At 47.5% G+C, this 27,064-nt stretch overlaps 1 protein-coding gene across 10 annotated transcripts; it reads left to right on the top strand.

Moving 5' to 3' along the window:
- Window positions 1–1,230: 1,230 nt before the first annotated feature.
- Window positions 1,231–26,446, top strand: LOC139549037 (sodium-dependent serotonin transporter-like). Of its 10 annotated transcripts, none has more exons than XM_071359097.1 (16): window positions 6,642–6,761; window positions 8,249–8,658; window positions 9,239–9,292; window positions 9,379–9,941; window positions 11,236–11,370; window positions 13,299–13,521; window positions 16,388–16,526; window positions 16,794–16,928; window positions 17,095–17,198; window positions 17,656–17,783; window positions 18,639–18,751; window positions 19,626–19,757; window positions 20,909–21,008; window positions 21,243–21,343; window positions 22,707–22,874; window positions 23,793–26,446. In XM_071359097.1, exons 4-16 carry the CDS (start codon window positions 9,557–9,559, stop codon window positions 23,862–23,864), a joined length of 1,935 nt encoding a protein of 644 aa, XP_071215198.1. In that variant the 5' UTR covers window positions 6,642–6,761; window positions 8,249–8,658; window positions 9,239–9,292; window positions 9,379–9,556; the 3' UTR covers window positions 23,865–26,446. The 10 variants fall into 10 exon arrangements, with proteins under 10 accessions (XP_071215195.1, XP_071215201.1, XP_071215196.1 ...); XM_071359098.1 differs by lacking the exon at window positions 6,642–6,761 and having other exon boundaries at window positions 6,770–8,375; window positions 8,558–8,658; XM_071359094.1 differs by lacking the exons at window positions 6,642–6,761; window positions 8,249–8,658; window positions 9,239–9,292 and adding exons at window positions 1,231–2,186; window positions 2,479–2,744.
- Window positions 26,447–27,064: the final 618 nt, after the last annotated feature.

Here is a 27,064-nt window from a genome sequence, read left to right as displayed (position 1 = left end):
GCTGGTTCAGGGTCACGTCCTACGTAAGTAGTCCATCCCAGTCTTTCACCAGGAGACACACATCCACCCCACCAGTCCTAGCTGTATGATTGAGGCCCAGCGTAATGCCATCCCTTCCTCTCTGCTAGCTTCCCTAGGTCAGAGTTCAACCCAGAGCAGCCAGACTAGAGTGAGGTGTGTGAGAGAGAGTTAGGCAGGGGTGTCAGGAAGCAGCGTACCAGTCACCCGCCCTCTGATCCCCCCCCCCCAGCCAGCCATGGTCCAATCCGGTGAGTTATCGTCCACTGACAGAAGGGGAAGTGCCAGTTCAGCACATCAGCATTCAGGGGAGCATAATAGCACAACTATGACGAGTTCAGTCAGAGTTTAGTGGTGGTGGTCAGACTAGTATGTTTTGATGAATAAGCAGTAGGGGGAACTCAACTCCCAACACATTCAGTTCAGCTCATGTGGATAGAGACATCAGTGTTTACGCACAAGCTCCCCCCTGTGAACTTGCCACTGCTGCTCCTCACCGTATGCCCTGCTTTACTGTGAGCTCTGCCTGGAATGAGGTGACAGAAGGGCCGGCAGGCTGGAGCTCGGAGGGTGGGGGTCGGGAGGGGTCAGCTCAGTCCCCTGGAATCCCAGCCGTGTGAAGCGTACCACAGCCACCCGCCACTCCTCTCACCCCACTATTAAATCATTACAACTCCCAGAGATCCCCCGAACCGACAAACGCAGGAACGGCCGGCAATTGACCCCGACCCCTGAATTCCAACCCTCCTGAGTGGCCGAACACAGGGGCAGTACATTTCCCATGGGGTCAGACGGAAGAGAGGGAGAGTGCGTGTGTGTCCCTTACCGTTGAGCTACACACAAACATGAACACAGAGCGTGTGTAAAAGTCCACCTTCCTTTCCCTCCGTGGTCCACTGGCTTTCTCTCTTGGCTCCTTCATTTGCGTCACAACCCCTGTCTCACTTTTCACCAGGTCTCCCCTGTTGGCACATAAGAGACTTGTTATTGTCGTAGCTATGAATGTCCCAGTGCAGATTTCTCCTGTATGTAGGGAGCACTGTATAAGTGGAACACGTGGAGGTGAGAACCATTCAGGTCCGTACTGACAGCCCTCTCACCTTAGGTTCCTGTTTATGGATCATCTCAAGTCTCAGAGGAGGAGTGCTGATCTCGGATCAGTTTAGCCTTTTAGATCATAATGGAAAAATACATATTCAGTGGACGGGGGGGGGGGGGGGGGGGGCCTGATCCTAGATCAGCACACCTACTTAGAGGCTTGTATGACTAAACGCAATAGAGGAGCAAGACAGTAAAGCTGTCAGATCTCTTGTTTCACTATTTCCTCTGGGAGGTTGATAATCTCTCCGTTGAGTTTGTTTGGTATGTTTAGCAGCGTTAAGAGTTTGGAGGTCATGGCGTGTTTTTTTCACGTAGGCTGCTGGAGCCCCTGGCTTTAAGAGATGAGAGTCACACACACACACTCCATCATGAACACACACACAGAGTTAGTTTCCATGTGAGGGGCTTTGGGGCCAGCTGGGCCCAGGATTGAGATGTAGTAGAGAGGCTGTTAAGGGGCTTTTAGGTGCTGTACCTTTTCCTTGGCAGCACTGAGCAGCAAATATGTAGCTTTGTAGTTTAGCCTCCCCCTGTGTTCCCAGAGAGAGATTCCAAGAAATTCCACTTCATCTTTTCATGGCTTTGTCTGACTGACCTGATCGTGATGGGAGTCTGGATGGTGACTCATTCAACACTTAATACACACACAGCCCACTTATTCAAGACTCATATTGTACCCTTCAATTCTCCCTTGGCTCTGATGGACTGGTAGATGTCCTGACGTCACTACTACCGAGACTTTACGCCACTACCGAGGATTTATCTGGGCTCAAAGTCCTAATGCCTTTGTTTCACACCAACTTAAAACCCTCTGCAGAGGATGGATTGTTCTGGTTTATTTATCTCTCTGCTTCTTCTTCTGGCGTATGTGTGTGTGTGTGTGTGTGTGTGTGTGTGTGTGTGTGTGTGTGTGTGTGTGTGTGTGTGTGTGTGTGTGTGTGTGTGTGTGTGTGTGTGTGTGTGTGTGTGTGTGAGAGAGATGGGGATTAACCTACCGCAGCTTGGAAACAGATTGGAGTGACTCGCACTCGCAGCAGCACCCCCACACTGGTTAAGAGTGAGGCGTTGTGAGTATCTCTGTGTAAAAGTAGTCATGATTACAATGACTGTGTTGTCTTCTGTGTGTGACTCTCTCTCTCTGTGGTCCTCTAGTGACTGTACTTGGAAGTCCCTACCCTAGAGACTTAACCCTGACAAAGGGGGCGTTCGTTACACACACACACACACACACACACACACACACACACACACACACACACACACACACACACACACATGGTGTATGATAGTCTAATGCAGGTAATTGGAGTCAGGGATAGCCCCACTGCCACTCAGCCAGGCTCTTTCTTTCCCTTTCAGAAATATGCGTCTTGGATTAAGAGCAAGGGATCCCTGCACTGGCAAAAGCTGTGTGTGTGTGTGTGTGTGTGCGTGCGTGCTTGCGTGCGTGCGTCTGTCTGTCTAATCAAGGCAAAGTAGAATGTGGCCTTGGGGAAGTCCAGCTCTGTCCAGTGTGTATCCGTGCCCTGCCTCTCCGGGATGCTGAGTCGGGACTGGGAGTGAGCTGGACGTCTATGGACAGCAGAGCTGGTCGCTAGTCCCAGCAGCACCCCACTTCACCCCAGGTAGGACACACCTCTCTTTCTCCCTCTCAGCCACCATTCTAAACTATCCACAGCTTGGACCTGACCTATTGCTACAGTAGAATTGCTTTTGTTCCAATTCCACCAAATTTTTTCCACAGTCCCGGACCAAGACTAACACACATTCGTATGGGTCTATGTACAGGGAATAGAATGAAATACTGAAAGAAAATGTTAACTAGGATATAATACATACTGTATGAGTACACAACAACATACGTTTTTTTCTCAGCCTCTCAAACAGCCACAAAGTAATGGTTCCATATCTGTAAATTATCGGCTCTCAAACTTGGATGGTCTTGCTGTTTAGTGTTGGGAAACTCACCAGGGAGAATCAATGGAGATTACTGTAGGCCTGTTTGACAGGGTCCAGCTAGTGCCTTCATATCTGCTGGGGATTATTGCCGATTAGTTGTTCTATTATTCAACCTCCAAATCATATACCATGGTTGTGTATGACAGTGGTTGGATTTTCAATGAGTCTTGCTATAAGGACCGCAATACGTTCTATATGTTTGTCTCTAATTGAACAGCACCTTTAATCCCAGCCCTGTGTTGCTGTAATGGTGAGACCGAGTGAGTGCAGTTCCTCTGAGCTGTACCAGAGGGAGCTCTTCTCTCCCTGAGCCGCGTCAGCCGGGACAATCCCAGCCCGTTGTGTTGACGAGAAGTACTCTGTCCAGACAGACCGAGGGCCTAGAGGGAGAGGAGAGACTGAAGAGGAGGGTGAGAGAGAAGAAGTAGAGGACGGACAGAGAGATAGTGGGGAGAGAGAGTGTCTCAGGGGGTTGGGTTGTAAGCAAAAAGACACATTTCCGTTCTCTGCAAGATAGTAGGGAGGGCAGTGAGAGGGAGAGAAACGATACGCGGTAGTTTTTATCTAGCTTCGTTGAACACACTGACTAAGTCGCTCTGGATAAGAACTTCTGGTAAATGAAAATGGGGAGGGAGATGGAAGGCAGGGAGGGAGGGAGTGAGAGGGGGAGGAGGGCATGGAGAGAGAGTGAGAGGAGGAGGAGAGAGTGAGGGGGAAGAAGGCAGGGGGAGAGGGGCAGGAGGGAACAGAGAGAGTGAGATGGGGAGGAGGGAACAGAGAGAGAGTGAGAGGAGGGGAGGGAAGGAGAGAGAGAGGTGGAAGAGGGCAGGGAGATTAAGAGATTAGGCTCCTAACTTGCTGATAGAGGGCAGCTGCCGGTGATTGTAATTGAAGAGATGAAATGGTCCCATGGCTCCCTCCCTCCCTACAGTATCCCCTGGTCCTCTTGTGTTTTCTGGCTAATCTTACCTTCTCGATCGATCTCCCTCTCTGCCTGTCTCTATCGCCCTCCCGCCCTACCTACCTCTCTCTCTCTCTACCTCTCTTTCTCTGTCTCTCTATCTCTGTCTCTCTCTCTCTGTCTGCCTTTCTCTCTCAACTCGTATGTTCCCCTTGAATTCTACACATGTCCTTCTTCCTTAGAAATGAGATACCTCTCACGTGGCACACACAGAGACATACTTGCTCACACATGAATGTCAGAAGGTTCAGGAGTTAATGAGAGTGCTGACTTGTCCCATGCTGTTAGGAGTCCTGGCCTCCTTGCATAGATCCTTGTTTTCCTTTCCTACTCTACGGTGGAGATGTATAGAGATGGTTCGACAGCTATTCCTCAGTTTCACTAAGCTACACGGGGTTGCTCAAGACACAATATGACTGATTTTGTATGTGGGAACCACATTTAGTCAGAGGAAACGCGACACACTTTTTAAATAGTTCAACGGTTAAGATGCTTGTCCTCGAGTCTACAGGGGGTCAAGAGGCCTCAGTAACCATAAATGGATGGAATCATAATGCATAAATTCCATGAAGTAGACCTTTTTACATATGAAACAATAGATAGCATTGCTATCTTCTAGCCAGCAGGATGAGGTTAGGTATCCATACCTGATCTGCCTAGTTCATACCGGGAGATGGTGGGGAGCATCACCAACGAAGAGGCGAGATGAGGGAGTGCACCTACCTGGCATGGCACACTTGACATTTTCCAAACATTTCTTTATCTGGATGTATTCCACCTGATCTGGGAGTTACCAAGGAACTGGGAAACATATTCTGAGGGGGGGTTGGAGAGTGGACACGTGTTAGTTGATTGTGTTTTAGACAGATGCAGCAAAGGTCTTTCAGACTGCTGATACCTAATGGCTTCCTAAAGGTCTTTGTTTGCGTTTGTTGGGAAGGGCACGAGGTGGACATTGCCAAATCAAATGTCCAACAGCACCATGGCAGTGGTAGTTCTGATATGCTTCCTGTAAGTGCTTGTTTTACTGTATTGTTTGCTTGTGTGTGTGTGTGTGTGTGTGTGTGTGTGTGTGTGTGTGTGTGTGTGTGTGTGTGTGTGTGTGTGTGTGTGTGTGTGTGTGTGTGTGTGTGTGTGTGTGTGTGTGTGTGTGTGTGTGTGTGTGTGTGTGTGTGTGTGTGTGTGTGTGTGTGTGTGTGTGTGTTGGGTGTTGTCTTTCCCAGGGGATAAGCACACTATCCTTCAATCTGTCGTTCGGCGTATGGGTTCCTATCGCGGACTACTTCCTACCGCTTGGTGATTGGCTTGTTATTTTTAGTTGGGAGAGCTGAGTGAGATTAAAGATGCATTTGGACTGGTTATTTGTTGTTCTTCTGCGTTGCTGTGTAACGTACAGCGCTGCTCATCCAGTGCTTCAAACTAACTCCCATTACGTCATGTCATTATTCACTTTTTGTTTACAATATTTTGTTATTTTGAGAGGAAATGCGTAGCCTACAACTCAACTCCTCTTTTTGGCTGGAGATGTTTGCGAAACCAGGCAATCATTTTGCCAGGTGGGATGAGACAACCATTGCAAATGGGGGAAGAGGGGGCCAACAGGTCAATGGGAAAGGAGGATAGCGTCCGGTTGAGAGTGACAGAGAAACCCCTTCACCCTCAAATACATCTTGATAAGCATATTAGCTCGGCAAGCTGCTCATAATGTCACTCTTAGATGTCTTCCTATTCTGTCTTGAAAACCAATTATCTAGTTAAACCAACACATACTGCAGTTCTCGGTAAGGGTTAGTGTTAAGATTCGTCAACATGCTCTCTCAGGACTTTTTATCCCTTAGCAGCACTATCTGGCTTTCTATTTCTGGATCCTACGTTTTTAATGTTTCGGGTCAAACATGATTCATCTACAGTCCTGGTTGTATTGTGACAGATGAAGTTCATGGGTAAACGATTCAGCTGATAAGAACAGCTAAGTGATCACCGTTGAACATTTTCAGTCTGTAGACTCTATGGAGCTGCTGAAAGTTGTCTCAGGCTGCCTGTGAATTTGTCTGTCAGGGATTTAGAGTACCGGAGTAAGAATGATCTCTGAGGATATACTCTGTGTTTTGTTCACAGCTAGCCATGGGGACGAGGGGATGCTTTTGACGGCTGGTGTTAAAACAACACAGAGAGGGGTCTCTGTAAGGTAAGGCCAACAAAGGCCTTGGTAAATCATCCGCTATTTATTGTCTTCAATATTCCATAACTGATTAGGAGCATAGATTGCAGTCCGGCGATGACAGGCGGATAGCGGTGCAGCTACCAGATGTCTGGAACTTTATCCAGGTTGTCCAACAACAACAAAAAAATGATTTGTGCATGTAGCCGTATACATATAATACTGCACATTTTTCCCCACGTAGATGTAAATGATGCCGAGAGAGAGAGAGAGAGAGAGAGAGAGAGAGAGAGAGAGAGAGAGAGAGAGAGAGAGAGAGAGAGAGAGAGAGAGAGAGAGAGAGAGAGAGAGAGAGAGAGAGAGAGAGGGAGGGAGAAAGAGAGAGAGAGAGAGAGAGAGAGAGAGAGAGAGAGAGAGAGAGAGAGAGAGAGAGAGAGAGAGAGAGAGAGAGAGAGACTCCAGCAGGGGTGTCAGGGGGAGTGTCTGTATGTGTTCTTCAGAGGGACGGTGGTGAGTACCACCCTGACGCAGACCCCCACATAACTACGGAACCGCTGCACGGTAGGGCTGCATTCTGGACATTGTGTGTGTGTGTGTTTCTCCATGGTTCTATGCATATATGTGTTTGTGCCAGACCAAACTTCAACGTGTCTATAGTGTGATGATGGAAGAGGTTTGAGTGCTCTACTGGGCAAACAGTGTGTCTTGATGTGTTTGCGCATGCTTATCCTAGAAGGTTTATGCAGCGGCAGAGCATCATATAAGTTCTAGGAGGGGGAAAAGAGTTCCGTTGGGTTGAATGGTCTGATTTGAAGCAACGTCGACTAGAGTTCGTGCACCGTAGAGACTAGATACAGTGGTGGTAGTGATGGAGATCATCTTAGGTGTTCGGCTTCCTCGTTGTCTTACACGAAAACAAGAAGTACTCCCGCTAGAAACCCCAAGTTGTGATCTTAAAAAAAAAAAAAAAATTGCTTCCAGAGAAGGCTAGAGTTGATTCCTTATCCACTACTCAGTATTTCTACTATACATCATTTGTTGTCTCTGTAACAGAACAATAATGCTCAGAGTTGGCGGAATTGTTGCTCTCGGTGTGTGTGGGTGTTCTTCTGTACTGACAGAGTTGCAGGATCTTTGTTAACGTAAGGTGAAGTGGTCGGTGGCGGACATTGGATGCCCCCCCCCCCCTATGTTATAGTGTTTTTGATGTCACGTGTACAGTACAGTGAAATGCCTTTCTTGCAAGCTCACACTATGATAACCTTGACAAAAGTGTTTTTTCTTCATAGCTCCAAGTTGCACCTATTTTCAGAAACTTGTAGGATTCTGTGGGATCTGATCGCAGTGATATTTCAAATATGTTGTTCAATGATTTCATTCTCAGCTGGGATATCGTTGATTATGAAGTGGTTGTTTGACGTTACTCAGTGCTGAGCTAATGTAGGCGCTATACGGCAACCCAGAGACTCAAAAAGATGGTACTTTAAAGGAAGTTTCACTTATCTGATTAGTTTGAACTAATTAATTGGTGGGTTACACTTTGCACTCTTTCTTCCAGCTCTTGTTTTCTCATCTTTATTTATGAATATCCATCAAATGCTCTGCTTCCACCTCCTATATGTACTCTGTTGTCAGTCCAGGTGCCTTATGCGGCTTGGATAGGAGCATTCTGCATGACTGATTGCTGGACAATTACTTTTAATTGGGATAAGGGCATTCCATTTGAATTAACTCTCCCTTTGCCATTAAATTCCAATTGAAGCAAACGAGTATAAACGAGGAGATTAGCGCCAAAACTTTTTTTTCCTTCATTTTTCAAAGTTTAACTCGTTTCTTACTCAAATCATGGGACTTTTTAAGCAGGGTATGTGGTTAACGCAAAAAAATAAAATTGGGTACATCTTCAGTCAATGTAATATAGTGCATATTTAATATTTTTTTTAAATTTATTTAATAAATTTTAAGGTCGATACAATTGTGTTTATGATATTTGTCAAATGTCATCATTATACAAGTTTTAAGACGCACTATGATTTTTTTTCTTTCAGTGTGAAATTCCAACATAGAAAAACATGGTTTGATTTCGAGCCCTGTCACAAACTACATCTTTCTGAAGACGGCCTTCATCAGTTTCATTTCAGTTTTCCTGTTTGAAGAAAATAGCTTCATAACAATGTGAATGAATACACTACTTAATTAAATTACTTTATTGTGAGTCTGTACATTACACCAATATTACATTACACTGGTACACTACTTTTTCCAGTCTATTGCTAAGACTTATACTTTGTCTAACATATACAGTATATGGATTAAATGAAATTAAAATGATAATTCTCAATAATTGACATTAAAAGGCCCCAGAATGAAGGGTAGTTGCAGTGAAGAGAAAGGCAACAGGGAACACAATGGAAAGGACGGGAGAAACGCTCCCGTTGGATACTTTTGCATATAACTGGTAAATATCTACTCTGACCATGCTGGAAAGTAGTTAAACATAAAAATAAATTTAAAAAGTAGTCAAACATTTTTTTTTTTTAAGTACGGTACAAGAAGAATATGTGTTATCAGGGTCTCAAAATCAGAGGAAGTCAGTTGGTTTCTGGACGCAAATCCTATCAACTTGTTCCATCCTGCCTTAACACACAGACTGCACATTGATTTCATCTATCAAACCATGTACTTCTTCTGTTTTTTCTTCCTTACAAATCTTGTTGCTGCCTGAATTTCTTTTAATTTTTTTAAATTTTCATCTAATTTATGAGGTGAAGTTCAACATTCATATTTTTTCTCCAAAGGTATAGAGACCCAAGAAATCAGATGTGATTGTAGCTTCGGGCAGTTACAACAATGTCAAGAAAGAAAATAAACTAACGTGTTCCAGCAGAATCCCCTCAGGCCTTCTTTGGCAGGGACTTTCAGATTTCACAATTCCCCCAGTGTTGCACACTTTTAACCCCATAGTGACATATCACTCGTCAGTCGCAGTGTCTTCACCCATTTGTCTCCGTCTTTCCCTGTGTTAACTAACCACTCAGGATATTCCAGAGAAGCTGAAATAAAGGGAAAACCATTCAAGGCAAAATACACAAGTAATTCAAAAACATTTTTATTTTTAACATGTCCTGTTGTTATCACAATGGTAAATTACACAAGTGGTGTTGTGTTTGTGTTGCAGTCTGGTACAGGTCGTGTCCCCACTGGTGTTTGTCATAGAAGCAGCGTCCCCCCTGGCCCAGCCACACCTCTCTCTCTATGATATCCCTCATCCCCTGATGGGCACCTCATCACACCGTGCCACAAGTCCACCGTCGTCGCTAACAACCACACCACGCCCCTAACCACCGGCCATCGCCATGGAGATGAAACAGTCAATGATGGTGGACAGAGAGAACGAAGGAGGAGAGAAAGAGAAAGGGGAGGAGTCATCGCAGGAGAACGGCAGACTCATGCTGGCGGACGGAGGGGTGGCAGAGAAGGGGGGCCCCAAAGTGAACTCTGGTGGGGGGTCAGGAGGGGTGTCCAACGGGTACCCCACGTCCACAGCACCAAGCCCCAAGGAGGGAGCGGGGGGTGTACCCGCAGGGGCCCTCAGGACTCTGGTGGTCCAGCAGACCAGTCTGGACCAGCCCCGGGAGACCTGGAGCAAGAAGATGGACTTTCTGTTGTCTGTGATTGGCTACGCCGTGGACCTGGGAAATGTGTGGCGCTTCCCCTACATCTGCTACCAAAACGGAGGAGGTGAGACCAGGGCCTGTTCATTCGAGCACACTGTTGCAAAAAGCTCAAATAAGCGTTTCTTGTTGGACAAGTCTAGGTAGTCCCTCCTTGTTTCAGCCTGTTTTCTTAAGTTTGGTGCCTAATGAACACAACCCAGGTTGAGGGAGAAAGTAACACTGGAAAGGAGAGAATCTGTATCTGGGAAAAGGGAGGTTAAGGAAATTGACAGATTAAACTAAACCATCTACAGTATACTGGTAACAATATAGTTTTCCACCCAACATATTTTCACACTTAATCATATAGCTAGATAAAGAACCATAAAGCAAGATAGATAAATCGGACAAAGCTTCTGGAAAACACAGACCATTCAAACCAACCAAAACTTTGATCAAATGAACATTTACACCTCGGACAGAAATAGCACTGGGTAAATACATACACGTTAAACCTTGTGTCTTCTGTAATGAATGTTCATTTAATGTTCCCAGATGTTTACAAGGGAACTCTGCTGTTCTCCCTGCCTTTCTACAACTCTCCTCCTCACATCAAATACAGGCCTCCGATTCCATTTTATTGAATTTGCAATAATAAAATCTTTGCAATATCCTGTTTCTCTGTTTAGTGGGAGCGAGGGAAAGAGAGATGGAGACAGGGGGACACTTGATAGAAGCAACACTATTAATTGTCTGTTTTTATGAGAGTGGCTTCAATCTATTCTCTCTCTCTCTCTCTCTCTCATTGCTTAATAACCTGTCTCCTAGTCCCAGCTACTGAATCAACAGTTATCTTTGCTTTCATGTCAACCACACAGATATAAATTCCTAATCAAATACAGAGACAGACAGGCTCCAGTCCAGCCAAGCTCCTATCTCCCTGGTATTCTCCAGGGTTCGCCATGTCTTTTTTTCTCTGACATTTCCAATTCCTCCTCTCATTCCCTTTGCTCTTTAGGGTCAGCTACAGGTCAGTGTTGAATGTTCCTGATGTTGATGTCAGTTGTTGTTCGATAAGGTGTGTAGAAATCTGGCAAAGAGTGCATATATGAAACATGTGAAGTTTCTATTTTTGACTCATGAATTAAATGTTTTTTACTCAATATACCCCAACCCCCGCTTTTTCCTTCTCTCTCTCGCTCTCTCTCTCTCTCTCTCTCTCTCTCTCTCTCTCTCTCTCTCTCTCTCTCGCGCCCTCTCTCTCTCCGTGCCCTCTCTCTCTCTCTCTCTCTCGTGTGCTCTCTCTCTCTCTCTCTCTTTATCTACCCCTCTATCTCCCCATCTCTCTCTCTCCCCCACTCCCCTACCTGTTGTCCCAGGTGCCTTCCTGCTGCCCTACATGTTGATGGCGGTATTCGGCGGCGTGCCTCTGTTCTACATGGAGCTGGCACTGGGGCAGTTCCACCGCAGTGGCTGCATCTCCATCTGGAAACACATCTGCCCCATCTTCAAGGGTAAGAGGAGAGGAGAGGAGAGGAGAGGAGAGGAGAGGAGAGGAGAGGAGAGGAGAGGAGAGGAGAGGAGAGGAGAGGAGAGGAGAGGAGAGGATGGATTGGGTGGATTTGACTAATTTTGTTAACACAATGAAGCTTGTCAACTATTTTGATAAGTGTTATGGAGGAGTCAGGAGAGAAGAGGAGTCAGGAGAGAAGAGGAGTCAGGGGAGAAGAGGGGTCAGGGGAGAAGAGGAGTCAGGGGAGAAGAGGAGTCAGGGGAGAAGAGGAGTCAGGGGAGAAGAGGAGTCAGGGGAAGAAGAGGAGTCGGGGGAGAAGAGGCGTCGGGGGAGAAGAGGCGTCGGGAGAGAAGGCGCGTCGGGAGAGAAGGGGAGTCGGGAGAGAAGATGAGTCAGGGAAGAAGATGAGTCAGGGAAGAAGGGGAGTCGGGAGAAAAGGGGAGAAGAGGAGTCAGGGGAGAAGAGGAGTCAGGGGAGAAGAGGAGTCAGGGGAGAAGAGGAGTCAGGGGAGAAGAGGAGTCAGGGGAGAAGTGGAGTCAGGGGAGAAGTGGAGTCAGGGGAGAAGAGGAGTCGGGGAAGAAGAGGAGTCGGGGGAGAAGAGGCGTCGGGGGAGAAGAGGCGTCGGGAGAGAAGGCGCGTCGGGAGAGAAGGGGAGTCGGGAGAGAAGATGAGTCAGGGAAGAAGATGAGTCAGGGAAGAAGGGGAGTCGGGAGAAAAGGGGAGAAGAGGAGTCAGGGGAGAAGAGGAGTCAGGGGAGAAGAGGAGTCGGGAGAAGAGGAGTCAGGGGAGAAGAGGAGTCAGGGGAGAAGTGGAGTCAGGGGAGAAGAGGAGTCGGGAGAGAAGGGGAGTCGGGAGAGAAGAGGAGTCGGGAGAGAAGGGGAGTCGGGAGAGAAGGGGAGTCGGGAGAGAAGGGGAGTCGGGAGAGAAGGGGAGAAGGGGAGAAGGGAAGTCAGGGGAGAAGAGGCGTCAGGAGAGAAGAGGAGTCAGGGGAGAAGGGAAGTCAGGGGAGAAGGGGAGTCAGGGGAGAAGGGGGAGAATGGGAGAAGGGAAGTCAGGGGAGAAGGGGGAGAATGGGAGAAGGGAAGTCAGGGGAGAAGGGGGAGAATGGGAGAAGGGGAGTCAGGGGAGAAGGGGGAGAATGGGAGAAGGGAAGTCAGGGGAGAAGGGGGAGAAGGGAAGTCAGGGGAGAAGGGAAGTCAGGGGAGAATGGGAGTTGGGGGAAAAGAGGAGAAGAGTGGAGTGGTAGATCCAGAAAGACAGTGAGCAGCTAGCTGCCGGTTACAGCAGATAGATGAGTGAATGTCTGAGAGACAGATAATATGAACTCTCCGACCCCTACAGCACGTTCCTCATGAAAGCCTCTGCATCCCCTTGTTGTGGTGATGTCCAGCTCTCTGTTATGGAAATTGTCACATTTCCCACGGAAATGCCAGCATGCTTAGAAACGTCATGTTATGTAAATCCCAGTTGTTTCCAAATGTCATCTCCTACTTGAGTCGGACTTGAATTAGCTTGAAAATAGATAGATAGGTTTAGATCTCTGAGTGATGGATGGAGCGAGTTATCACCGACCAACGCCACAACACAGAACACACCTTCATCTCAAACTCTCTTCCCAATCGGTCAGAGTCTGGTTTGTTCGATGCCCGGGTCCGCCACTTGCCTCGTTTGTCGCTCTACCCCACTCTCTGCCTCCTCTCTCATTCATTCATACCTGTGTTAATTCTAATGGAAAAACAAACTCTCTTCTCTCCATCACAAACTCTCTCGCTCTCTCTCTCTCTCCACCAGGTATCATCGTCACCATCTAAAAATTACTCTAGGACGTTATAAAGGCGCTGTGCAGGTTCATGACAAGTCTGACGATGCATTATAATAACTGTATTGTAATGCATTATACCTTATGTTGCCTTTTCCTTTCTGCGAAAGGTATCGGCTTCGCCATCTGCATCATAGCGCTGTACATTGCGTTCTACTACAACACCATCATGGCGTGGGCCCTGTACTACCTGCTGGCGTCGTTCCGGCCCACCCTGCCCTGGACCACGTGCTCCAACCCCTGGAACACGGTCAACTGTCTCCGCTACCTGTCCACCGACAGCAACGTCACCTGGACCAACACGTCCACCTCGCCCGCCGAGGAGTTCTATACGTAAGTCAAGACCATGTAAGTGCAAGGAGGACGGAGGGACGAGGAAAAGGGGGCTGCCAGGGACATTAGACGGTAGAGGACGGAGGGGTAGACGGCATGATGGGCTCGGTAGAGGAGAGGGAGGAGAGACAGAGAGGACAGTGACTGGATGGGTGGATGAAAGGTAGATATGGATAGGTGGAGGGAGATGGGAGAAGACCCGGCAGATAGAATGGAGGTAAAAAAAGATACTTTTTTACTTTTCGGTTAACGTGTTACCTGAACTTAAAATGTTTAGTTGGCCCAAACTTGTCTCATTCAGCTGTTATTTGTGCATCTACCTAAAAAAAGGCTATGAAAGTGGTTACACACACACACAAACAGTGCTTTTAACATGCAATATTTTCAACTTACATATTTGACACGTGTGTTTCAATCAATCAATTTTATTTTATATAGCCCTTCGTACATCAGCTAATATCTCGAAGTGCTGTACAGACACCCAGCCTAAAACCCCAAACAGCTAGTAATGCAGGTGTAGAAGCACGGTGGCTAGGAAAAACTCCCTAGAAAGGCCAAAACCTAGGAAGAAACCTAGAGAGGAACCAGGCTATGAGGGGTGGCCAGTCCTCTTCTGGCTGTGCCGGGTGGAGATTATAACAGAACTATGCCAAGATGTTCAAAAATGTTCATAAGTGACAAGCATGGTCAAATAATAATCAGGAATAAATCTCAGTTGGCTTTTCATAGCCGATCATTAAGAGTTGAAAACAGCAGGTCTGGGACAGGTAGGGGTTCCGTAACCGCAGGCAGAACAGTTGAAACTGGAATAGCAGCAAGGCCAGGCGGACTGGGGACAGCAAGGTGTCATCATGCCCGGTAGTCCTGACGTATGGTCCTAGGGCTCAGGTTCTCAGAGAGAAAGAGAGAACGAGAGAATTAGAGAGAGCATACTTAAAATCACACAGGACACTGGATAAGACAGGAGAAGTACTCCAGGTAACCAACTGACCCTAGCCCCCCGACACATAAACTACTGCAGCATAAATACTGGAGGCTGAGACAGGAGCGGTCAGGAGACACTGTGGCCCCATCCGAAGAAACCCCCGGACAGGGCCAAACAGGAAGGATATAACCCCACCCACTTTGCCAAAGCACAGCCCCCGCACCACTAGAGGGAAATCCTCAACCACCAACTTACAATCCTGAGACAAGGCCGAGTATAGCCCACAAAGGTCTCCACCACAGCACAAACCAAGGGGGGGGCGCCAACCCAGACAGGAAGATCACGTCAGTAACTCAACCCACTCAAGTTTACATTGTGCGTGTTCATTTATATGGTAATTATTATTCAACATGAACGAACTCACACTTAATCTGACTTCTCTCATCATTCATTTGATTGACTTATTTCAGCAATTTTAGGGTGTTTCCCATTTTTTTCATAAACCTTGTCATTCTGTCCATCTGGTATGTTTTCTTAACTGGTAACCTGGCATCTAGCTATAGATCTTTGTCGCTCGATCATCTTTCACCGTGCCAAGTTACTTTTGCCAAGTTATCTTGTCTCCTTATGCAGTTGTGTCAGCATCACATATCCACAATATGTTTCTTCAATTTCTATCCTTGTCATTTTCTTTTTTATCTATCTCTTGCCTAGTCCCTTCACGTTCTACCTTTTATGACCCTGGAAATCAAGTAAAATCTTGCTCAATCCGTTTATTTAGCGTCCTTCGCCGTGAGGCTGATACTTATGCTAAATAAACACACGCGATACTGGCAAGAGCAACTGTTTATTTTCTTTCAAAATATCATGAATTATCCGCATCCATCTGCAGCAAGCAACCTGCCACCCCCAGATGTATGAATGCCTTTCATATTCTCTCTCGATCACTCTATTTCCCTAGAAATGACTCCTTTCTCTGTTATTCTGTCTCATCCCCCTCTTCTCAACCTTCTTTTCCCGCTCATCTCTCATCTCTCGCTGATTCCTCTCTTCACGACAATCCCTCTCCTTTCCCTGGTTGATCCCCCCCTTTCCTCATCTCTCTTTCCATCTCCTCGCCCCCTCTCTCACCCATCTCTCTCCTTATCCCTCACTCACCCCTCTCTCTCCTTATCCCTCTCCTCTGACACCTTCCTCCTCATCCCTCTCTCCTCACTCCTCTCTCTTTACCCTCCTATCCCCTTATCCATCTCCTCTGACACCTTCCTCCTCATCCCTCTCTCCTCACTCCTCTCTCTTTACCCTCCTATCCCCTTATCCCTCTCCTCTGACACCTTCCTCCTCATCCCTCTCTCCTCACTCCTCTCTCTTTATACCCTCCTATCCCCTTATCCCTCTCCTCTGACACCTTCCTCCTCATCCCTCTCTCCTCACTCCTCTCTCTTTATACCCTCCTATCCCCTTATCCCTCTCCTCTGACACCTTCCTCCTCATCCCTCTCTCCTCACTCCTCTCTCTTTATACCCTCCTATCCCCTTATCCCTCTCCTCTGACACCTTCCTCCTCATCCCTCTCTCCTCACTCCTCTCTCTTTACCCTCCTATCCCCTTATCCCTCTCCTCTGACACCTTCCTCCTCATCCCTCTCTCCTCACTCCTCTCTCTTTACCCTCCTATCCGCTTATCCCTCTCCTCTGACACCTTCCTCCTCATCCCTCTCTCCTCACTCCTCTCTCTTTATACCCTCCTATCCCCTTATCCCTCTCCTCTGACACCTTCCTCCTCATCCCTCTCTCCTCACTCCTCTCTCTTTATACCCTCCTATCCCCTTATCCCTCTCCTCTGACACCTTCCTCCTCATCCCTCTCTCCTCACTCCTCTCTCTTTACCCTCCTATCCGCTCCTCATCCATTTTGCTCATCCCTCACTCTGTTCCGTAAAGGCGTCAGGTACTGCAGGTGCACATGTCTCCAGGGCTGCACCAGCTTGGCAGTGTGAGTTGGCAGCTGGCTCTCTGCCTCCTGTTCATCTTCACCATCGTCTACTTCAGCATCTGGAAGGGAGTCAAGACCTCTGGCAAGGTGAGCATGGCTGGGGGACGGAGAGGGGGAAGGAGGGATGGAGAAACAGTAGATAACATTAGGTAAACACTGTGAACTCTGTTTCTCACTGATGTCTTCTATTCATACGTGCCCCTCTCTTTCTCTCTGTCGCTCCCTGCATCTCTTCCTTCCTTCCTTCCTCTCTCTCTCCTCCACCCCTCTCTCTCTCTTCTCCACCCCTGTCTCTATCTCTCTCTCTCTCTCTCTCTCACTCCCCCACCCCTCTCTCTCTCCCCTCTCTCTCAGGTGGTGTGGGTGACAGCCACCTTCCCCTACCTTGTCCTGCTGGTGCTGCTCGTTCGTGGGGCCACTCTGCCCGGGGCCTGGAGGGGTGTGGTCTTCTACCTCAAACCTGATTGGGGGAAACTACTCAGCACCACAGTGAGTTGGCCCACTATTGGTTTAGGTTTCCAGCCAATCTTTTGTCATCATACAACACACCGACACCGAGTCATACTGCCTGATGTCTTTCTAATACCTAGTTTGTCTTCTTCCCGCTTTCTTATCCACCCTCTCTCTTTCTCTTTCTCTTTCTCTCTCCCTCCAGGTATGGATTGATGCAGCAGCTCAGATCTTCTTCTCTCTGGGGCCAGGTTTCGGGGTTCTCTTGGCCTTTGCCAGCTACAACCCCTTTCACAACAACTGTTACAAGTGAGACTCTATTTCTCTTGATACAGTACAATCTGTTTATGAACCTGCCTTATGGGATGTTTTTCTCCATGTGGTTTATTTTGCCTGTGACTTGTTGTTAATTCCCTCTCTTTCTTCTCCTATCTCCCTGTTCATCCCCTCTTTCTGTCTCTATCTCTCCCCCCCACTCTGCCCTCGCTCTCTACCCCTCTCTCTCTACCCCTCTCTCTCTACCTCCCTCCTTTTCTCTCCCCCCTCTCACCATCCCTTTACCTCTCTCTCTCTCTCTCTCTCTCTCTCTCTCTCTCTCTCTCTCTCACTCACTCACTCACTCACTCACTCACTCACTCACTCACTCACTCACTCACTCACTCACTCACTCACTCACTCACTCACTCACTCACTCACTCACTCACTCACTCACTCACTCACTCACTCACTCACTCACTCACTCACTCACTCTCACTCACTCTCTCAGGGATGCATTGCTGACCAGCTCTGTGAACTGCCTGACCAGTTTCCTCTCTGGGTTTGTCATCTTTACCGTGCTCGGCTACATGGCTGAGATGCGCAAAATAGGTGTGGAGACCGTAGCCAAGGATGCTGGTAAATCAATCAATCAAATCTATTTTTCATATCCAGCAGTTGTTGTATGATTTTAAAAAGTATTATTATTATTTTTTACATCAGGGCCCGTATTCACAAAGCGTCTCAGAGTAGGAATGCTGGTCTAGGATCAGGTGTCCTCCCCCTTCCCTTGTAATCTTATACAATATGATCTTAAAAGGCCCAGTGCAGTCAAACATGTGATTTTCCTGTGTTTGTATTGACCAATAAGAAAGAGAGTTCCAAACCTCTCTGCCAATAACAGCTACTTTTCAGTTTTCCCCTCCCCACTCAGAACACTCCCAGACAGTCCTCGCTAAATTCTTGCTTGAGAAATTTCTCAAGCTACTTTTTTGGGGACCAATTAATTGAAAACAATCACAGTAAGGTAATTCATTGTTACCCAGAAATTATTTGATATTGAGATAAAAAAAACAGCTGCATTGGACCTTTAATGGAAAACTGATCCTAGATCAGCTCTCCTACTCTGAGACACTTTAGACATACAAGCCCAGATAGTTCACAGGTTATCTGAATTCAGACAGTAACTGAAATCTGGCAAGTGAGTACAGACCAGACTGTGGAGAATCCTAACGTAAGACACACGGTCATAACAAATTCCCTGCTACGGTTCTAGTTACACGTGCATACATCAAGACAGGACTAATTGTCCTCTATTCCTTTCTGATCAAGGCCCAACACCACATATAAAATCCTCAGGGGCCCGTATGGAAATAATTACAATCCCTTAAGTGCTTTCAAACATGCAAGAGGACAGTTAAGATGCCACATTTCCACCACGCGTGTGTGTGTGTTCCCTTTCCTAATATGTTGATTGTCTGTCTCTTCTGCCAGGTCCCAGTCTGCTGTTCATCATCTATGCTGAAGCCATCGCCAATATGCCCGCTGCCACCTTCTTCGCCATCATCTTCTTCCTCATGATCATCATGCTGGGGCTGGACAGCACGGTCAGTGGCATATATACACACACACACGTGCGCGCACAGATGAATACATATGTACAAATGCACGTGCGCATGCGCGCACACACACGTGCATACAGGCGCGGTAATCTCACAGAATTATTAGACTGGTTCTCAAATTGATTGTCTGTTTTTGATCAGTTCTCCGTTCTTACATAAATGTACTTCTATTGTGTGTGCTAATTCATTTAACCCAGGCTCTCAGGTTGTGTTGAGTGTGTATTCATCCAATCAGGCTCTGAGCTTAGAAGGGGGGGCGGGGTTACTGACAACAGAACGGATGCTGAAGGAACAGTTTGTGTCTGAGGATCTTTCTGTCTGGGTTTGCCTGTTTTTTGTGATTTTCTATAGCTGCGCAATTATTATTTTTCTCTTTCTCGCTCATCACTCTCCACCTGTCTCTCTCCACCTGTCTCTCTCCACCTGTCTCTCTCACTCATCACTCTCCACCTCTCTCTCCACCTGTCTCTCTCCACCTGTCTCTCTCGCTCATCACTCTCCACCTGTCTCTCTCCACCTGTCTCTCTCCACCTGTCTCTCTCCACCTGTCTCTCTCGCTCATCACTCTCCACCTGTCTCTCTCCACCTGTCTCTCTCCACCTGTCTCTCGCTCATCACTCTCCACCTGTCTCTCTCCACCTGTCTCTCTCGCTCATCACTCTCCACCTGTCTCTCTCCACCTGTCTCTCTCGCTCATCACTCTCCACCTGTCTCTCTCCACCTGTCTCTCTCGCTCATCACTCTCCACCTGTCTCTCCTTTTCTCTCTCCCTTCCTCCTCTGAGTTACTCCTCTACTGACTCCTTCTCTCTCAATTTAATTTCAGTTTAATGTCTCTCCCTTCTTGTCTTCCTGTGTAGTTTGCCGGTCTGGAGGGGGTGATCACAGCCATGCTGGATGAGTTCCCCCAGTTGTTGTCTAGGAGGAGGGAGTGGTTTGTCCTGGGCCTGGTGTGTGTCTGCTACCTGGGAGCGCTCTCCACCCTCACCTACGTGAGTCTCCACTCCACCCATCCTCAGTTCTACTCCACCCAGCCTCAGTCCCACTCCACCCAGCCTCGGTCCCACTCCACCCAGCCTCGGTCCCACTCCACCAAGCCTCGGTCCCAGTCCATCCAGCCTCGGTCCCAGTCCACCCAGCCTCGGTCCCACTCCACCCAGCCTCAGTCCCACTCCACCCAGCCTCGGTCCCACTTCACCCAGCCTCAGTCCCACTCCAGCCAGCCTCGGTCCCACTCCAGCCAGCCTCGGTCCCACTCCAGCCAGCCTCAGTCCCACTCAAGCCAGCCTCGGTCCCACTCCAGCCAGCCTCAGTCCCACTCCAGCCAGCCTCAGTCCCACTCCAGCCAGCCTCAGTCCCACTCCAGCCAGCCTCAGTCCCACTCCAGCCAGCCTCGGTCCCACTCCACCTAGCCTCGGTCCCACTCCAGCCAGCCTCAGTCCCACTCCACCCAGCCTCAGTCCCACTCCAGCCAGCTTCAGTCCCACTCCAGCCAGCCTCAGTCCCACTCCAGCCAGCCTCAGTCCCACTCCAGCCAGCCTCGGTCCCACTCCACCTAGCCTCGGTCCCACTCCAGCCAGCCTCAGTCCCACTCCAGCCAGCCTCAGTCCCACTCCAGCCAGCCTCAGTCCCACTCCAGCCAGCCTCAGTCCCACTCCAGCCAGCCTCAGTCCCACTCCAGCCAGCCTCGGTCCCACTCCACCTAGCCTCGGTCCCACTCCAGCCAGCCTCAGTCCCACTCCACCCAGCCTCAGTCCCACTCCAGCCAGCCTCAGTCCCACTCCACCCAGCCTCAGTTCCACTCCAGCCAGCCTCAGTCCCACTCCACCCAGCCTCAGTCCCACTCCAGCCAGCCTCAGTCCCACTCCAGCCAGCCTCAGTCCCACTCCAGCCAGCCTCAGTCCCACTCCAGCCAGCCTCAGTCCCCTTGGCTCATTACCCAGGTTATTATACTTTCATCCAATCTGTTTTTTTGCTGGTTATTTAGCAATGTCCAGAATCTCCTGATTGGCATGAAGCAATGCTGTCGCGAAATAAGTCGAAAATAAGCTGGAACATCAGTGGTATATACTGCAGAAATGTCTCTATAGTCTCTATAGCTTGCTTCCCAACACCCATGCATTTCTCTGGAACTTTGTTTTAGGGAGGTGCGTTTGTGGTGAAACTGTTTGAGGAGTACGCCACGGGACCTGCTGTCATCACTGTCGTCTTCCTAGAAGTCATCGCCGTTTCCTGGTTCTACGGTAAACTGACGATGATATTGCTAACAAGGCCCACATAGTCTGACATTCTTTGGAATCAGCTTTTTAATTTTTGATTTAATGGATGTAGGTGATTGGTGATTGGTTTGTAACCTGACTGCACTAGACATGTCTCATTTGGGACAATAAAACAATGGATAAGGCGATTCCATATTGAGACACTAAAGTGTTTGTGTTTGCATGTGTTTAATTCTGTGTCTTTGTGTCCATTTTCAGGCACAAGTCGTTTCTGTGCTGATGTCCATATGATGCTGGGCTTCTCTCCTGGATTGTTCTGGAGGGTGTGCTGGGTGGCCATCTGCCCAATCTTCCTACTGGTGAGAGTGAGAGTGAGAGTGAGAGAGAGAGAGAGAGAGACGCTGTACATTCAGTTGAAGTCGGATGTTTACATACACTTAGGTTAGAGTCATTAAAACTCGTTTTTCAACCACTCCACAAATTTCTTGTTAACAAACTATAGTTTTGGCAAGTCGGTTAGGACATCTACATTGTAATCTTTCCAACAATTGCTTACAGACAGATTATTTCACTTGTAATTCACTGTATCACAATTCCAGTGGGTTGACTGTGCCTTTAAACAGCTTGGAACATTCCTTTTAAATTATGTAATGGCTTTAGAAGCTTCTGATAGGCTAATTGACATCATTTGAGTCAATTGGAGGTGTACCTGTGGATGTATTTCAAGGCCTACCTTCAAACTCAGTGCCTCTTTGCTTGACATCATGGGAAAATCAAAAGAAATCAGCCAAGACCTCAGAAAAAACATTGTAGACCTCCACGAGTCTGGTTCATCCTTGGGAGCAATTTCCAAACGCCTGAAGGTACCACGTTCATCTGTACACACAGTAGTACGCAAGTATAAAGACCATGGGACAACGCAGCCGTCATACCGCTCAGGAAGGAGACGCGTTCTGTCTCCTAGAGATGAACGTACTTTGGTGCGAAAAATGCAAATCAATCCCAGAACAACAGCAAAGGACCTTGTGAAGTTGCTGACTAGTGCACTTCACAAAATAGATGGCATCATGAGAAAGGACAATTATGTGGATATATTGAAGCAACATCTCAAGACATCAGTCAGGAAATTAAAGCTTGGTCGCAAATGTGTCTTCCAAATGGACAATGACCCCAAGCATACTTCCAAAGTTGTGGCAAAGGGCTTAAGAACAACAAAGTCTAGGTATTGGAGTGGCCATCACAAAGCCCTGACCTCATGCCTATAGAAAATTTGGGGCAGAACTGAAAAAGCAAGTGCCAGCAAGGATCCTACAAACCTGATTCAGTTACACCAGCTCTGTCAGGAGGAATGGGCCAAAATTCACCCGACTATTGTGGGAAGCTTGTGGAAGGCTTCTGAAACGTTTGACCAAAGTTAAACAATTTAAAGGCAATGCTACCAAATACTAATTGAGTGTATGTAAACTTCTGACCCAATGGGAATGTGATGAAAGAAATAAAAGCTGAAATAAATCATTCTCTCTGCTATTATTCTGACATTTCACATTCTTCAAATAAAGTGGTGATCCTAACTGACCTAAGACAGGGAATTTTTACTAGGATTAAACATCAGGAATTGTGAAAAACTGAGTTTAAATGTATTTGGCTTAGGTGTTTGTAAACTTCCGACTTCAACTGTACCTGTTTGAAACACCACCACCTCTATGTCTCATCTCTCCTCAGTTCATCATTGTCAGTTTCCTGGCATTCCCCCCGGAGGTCAAGTTGTTTGACTACGTCTACCCACCTTGGACAACTGTTCTGGGCTACTGCATCGGAGTGTCCTCCTTCATCTGTGTACCAGCCTACATGGTGTACCACCTGCTCACTGCCAAAGGGACCTTTAAACAGGTAAGAGCCTCCAGAGGGCTTGGGGAGGGCCTCTCCCCCTCCAGTCCCCCTTCCGTCCCCTCCCCCTGCCATCACCAGGCTACTAACAGAGGACACAATCAAAAGGAGAGATGCAGAGAGTAGAAATACAAGGCTTCCATACACACACGCAAACATAGACAAGCGACAGACACCGCGGCACCTGCACACTGTCACGTTGCCAAGCCAGAAAACAGCCCCTTGTTTGAGAAGACAGACAGACAGACATCAAACAGCATGGTACACACAGCACCTTCCTCCCTCCTCTCCCTGCCTTTGATAAACCTGTCATCCAATAAGCCCAGTGTTTGCCCCAGTGCCTCACCGCACAATGGTACTGAAAGACAGTGTCAGCAGGGGGGGGGGGGGGGGGTGTGTTACGTGTGGTGTTCTGGTCGTACATCTGTGTTAGTGTGTGTGCGTTACGTGTGTGAGCGTTGTATGCCTAACCTGCTGCTGCGGCCAGTGATCGTAGACAGACGGATCAGAGCGAGGTCAGGATGACATGAAGTCTGTGTGACAGCGCTCAATAAGAGTAATCTGTCGGGTTACGCCGCAGCTATACCAGGCACTACTTATTGCGCTCAGGCTACCAGAAATCAGTCACTTTCAACGGAAGCAGACACGGGAAAGTCCCAACTTATGAGTGGCGCGAAGGGATGGTCTCGCTACATAGCTTTGACACTGTGCTGGATAGGCTAACAGCCAATGTGCCAATTTGCATGTTGTTCGGAATATAGAACCACAACGAGAGATCTCTGTGATTCCACAAGATAACTTGTAGTTTAACCGGACTGTTACAAGGGGAACCCAACACGCAATTACAATGGCTGACATGAAATAACCCCGGTGTTCCTTCCTACCCCTCTCTTTTCTCTTCCTCCCTTCCTTATCCCTCAGCGTCTCCTCAAGGGCATCACCCCTGTACCCAGTGGGCCTCACAGTGACATTACCATCACCCACGCCGTCTGACCCAGTGGTCTGACCAGGCCCGGTGGACTACACCCCCCTCTGCTGGACATAGAGCACAACTGCAGGACGGGGAGGGTTCGTCCCTTCCCCCGCTTCTCCTCCAGAACCCCCACAGCAGACTTCAGCACTAAGGCACCCCGTCCATCCCACTGACCCCAGGGGTGAGGTGGAGTGCCGGGCCACACTGTCTGCAGCGTCCCACCCCTCCTCCCGTCATCTCCCTCCTGGCTCATTCTGTTAGCTAACCGTTAGCGGCTAATGGCGTCACTGTTTTCATACTGGCCCATGCCGGTCAGAGCATTTCAACCACCAGACAGAGGGTTTTAGATGCCACAGCACAATGACATGTGTACTGTTACAATTGGAATCCATCCATTCAGTATGATTCATAAACATACGCACTCTTCCTTGTCTCTGTTCTGTCAGGTCCACTTTTATATCACAAACAAACATCTCACGGCTTCATTTGACCTTCGATCCTTGTTTCATGAGTTCTGCTTTCAGATATTTAGCCGGACATTGACTGCAAAATCCAGGAATCTTTTTACATGTCTAAATGAAGCCAAATGTTCCATGGATATTTCTACAGGTATTTCCAGATGTGAGCTGTTGTCATGTTTTAGGATGACTTGGTGGGAGCTTGTCAGTGTTTCTGAATGGGATGGCTGAACCTATGAAGGGCCTTGATGAATGTCAGAGCATCTCCACACGGTGAAGCGCTGTATGTTGGTGTAGTATGACGCACTGCAGTACTGATTCTGCTCTGTAAGCATATCCAGGTTGTTGGGGAACATAGAGACAAGTTCAGAAGAGAACACAGGGCTTTGTCCAGTCGTATGTGGGGGGATTCTTGAGTTGCAGTATGGAAGGCTCTGTTGTGTGTGTGTGTGTCAGAAAAAAAATGGAAGGAACATGGGAAGAAGCTACCCTGTGCAGATTAGAAGGAGTCGTGGGTTATATTATTGCAATATACATATATATATTTATTTTAAATAATAATTATTGCTGTCAAATCTATGTATGCTTTCATGTCATTTACCAAAAATTGACATGCTGATTTAGTTTGATTTAGTTTCTTAATATGTAAAACACCATTTACATGTTAATTACTTATAGTGGGAACCAAATATCGATCACAACTATTTTCATTTCCATCGCTCAGTCCTCAAGGTTATGTCTGAAACAGGTATCATCTGTCTTTACTCTCTACCAAATCATCTGTTGTGTGTTGGAATGGGAGTAAAAATATGGCATGTACGTGTGTATTAAGTGAGTCTTGGTATCGGTGTATGTCTCTTTGTTCTGTGAATACCTGTCTACTCTCTTGAACGCATTACTGTATGCCTGTGCGTGCCTCAGACCTGGGTTCAAATACTATAGGGAATCTTTCAAATAGTTTGTGTTTTCTTTGGCCTGCCTAGTGACAGATGGGAGGGGTTTGTTTTAGCCTGCCTGGTGCCAGATGGGAGGGGTTTGTTTTAGCCTGTCTAGTGCCAGATGGGAGGGGTTTGTTTTAGCCTGCCTGGTGCCAGATGGAAGGGGTTTGTTTTAGCCTGTCTAGTGCCAGATGGGAGGGGTTTGTTTTAGCCTGTCTAGTGCCAGATGGGAGGGGTTTGTTTTAGCCTGCCTAGTGCCAGATGGGAGGGATTTGTTTTAGCCTGTCTAGTGCCAGATGGGAGGGGTTTGTTTTAGCCTGCCTAGTGCCAGATGGGAGGGGTTTGTTTTAGCCTGTCTAGTGCCAGATGGGAGGGGTTTGTTTTAGCCTGTCTAGTGCCAGATGGGAGGGGTTTGTTTTAGCCTGCCTAGTGCCAGATGGGAGGGGTTTGTTTTAGCCTGTCTAGTGCCAGATGGGCGGGGTTTGTTTTAGCCTGTCTAGTGCCAGATGGGCGGGGTTTGTTTTAGCCTGTCTAGTGCCAGATGGGTGGGGTTTGTTTTAGCCTGTCTAGTGCCAGATGGGAGGGGTTTGTTTTAGCCTGTCTAGTGCCAGATGGGAAAGGTTTGTTTTAGCCTGTCTAGTGCCCGATGGGCGGGGTTTGTTTTAGCCTGCCTAGTGCCCGATGGGCGGGGTTTGTTTTAGCCTGTCTAGTGCCAGATGGGCGGGGTTTGTTTTAGCCTGTCCAGTGCCAGATGGGCGGGGTTTGCGACTATTCTATTTGTTCTATTGAACCAGGCAATCAAATCTGAAGTATTTGAAAGGATTTCAAATAGTATTTTAACTCAGGATTGGTGGACGTGTGAGCGTGCATACCTTGCGTGTGTATGTGCAAGCGTGCATACATGAGTGTGTGCGTGTGTACATTATGAACAGAAGTAGCAGTGTCGGACTTTATGAGTGTGTGCATGCCAATGTGTGTAACCTGTGCTTCAACTTGTGTCTGTGAAGTGACCTTCTCTCGTGTTGTACTTCGCCAAAATATCCAATGAAGATGATGTTAAAATCGCTACCTTGTACCTCTCGAGCCTACATAATGTATGATCTATGTACGTCTGTAAAAGATTGTATTGAGAAATAAACCTGTATAGAAGAAAGATATAAATATTTATGAATTAATAGATAAATAAAGTTAAGATGTAAATGAGTAGCTATGCTTCTTGCATTTTTTCCCCCGCAATGCTTTTGTAACACTATTTTTTATCTTTTGTAACATTGTAACTCTTGAATTGGGTTCATTTCTGAGATTATTTTAGGAATGAGGTAGTTTAGTGCTGAGGGCACAGTTAGACAGACCATTTTCCACTATACACATCCCACTGCTAGGGGCAGTAGCTAGGACCAGGTGCTTGAAGAACAAGCAAGGCTTGATAATTGATTGCTCACAGGTGTGGGTGATTGGCAGGTAATTAGTTATTGAGAGGTGGGTCAAAGATTTTCTATTATATTGACAAGATAGTCGAGTGACCGCTCTAACAATGGAAATGCATGTCGTCAAAGATGGAAGGCAGGCGGGAGGAGGCGAGATCAGGTGGGACCTTTCTAGCCAATGAGAGGGCAGATACGCGTGTGAACAACCGGCACAACTTCGATATAAAGTCATTTTTTTCCAAAGCTGGCTAAATGCCACGTGCGTCCACTTAAATCAGTGCATTCCTTACAACCTAACCATTATGAAACTTATATTCAATCAAATGAGCCTCATGTAGCAAATTAGTAAAACCATTTTTTGTTGACCAAATTCGACACAAATTTCTCACTTCGTGGT

Source organism: Salvelinus alpinus, chromosome 22, assembly GCF_045679555.1.
Source record: "Salvelinus alpinus chromosome 22, SLU_Salpinus.1, whole genome shotgun sequence".
NCBI lineage: Eukaryota > Metazoa > Chordata > Actinopteri > Salmoniformes > Salmonidae > Salvelinus > Salvelinus alpinus.
The sequence above is the reverse complement of the archived record's forward strand: the minus strand, read 5'-3'. Positions and strand labels throughout refer to the sequence as shown.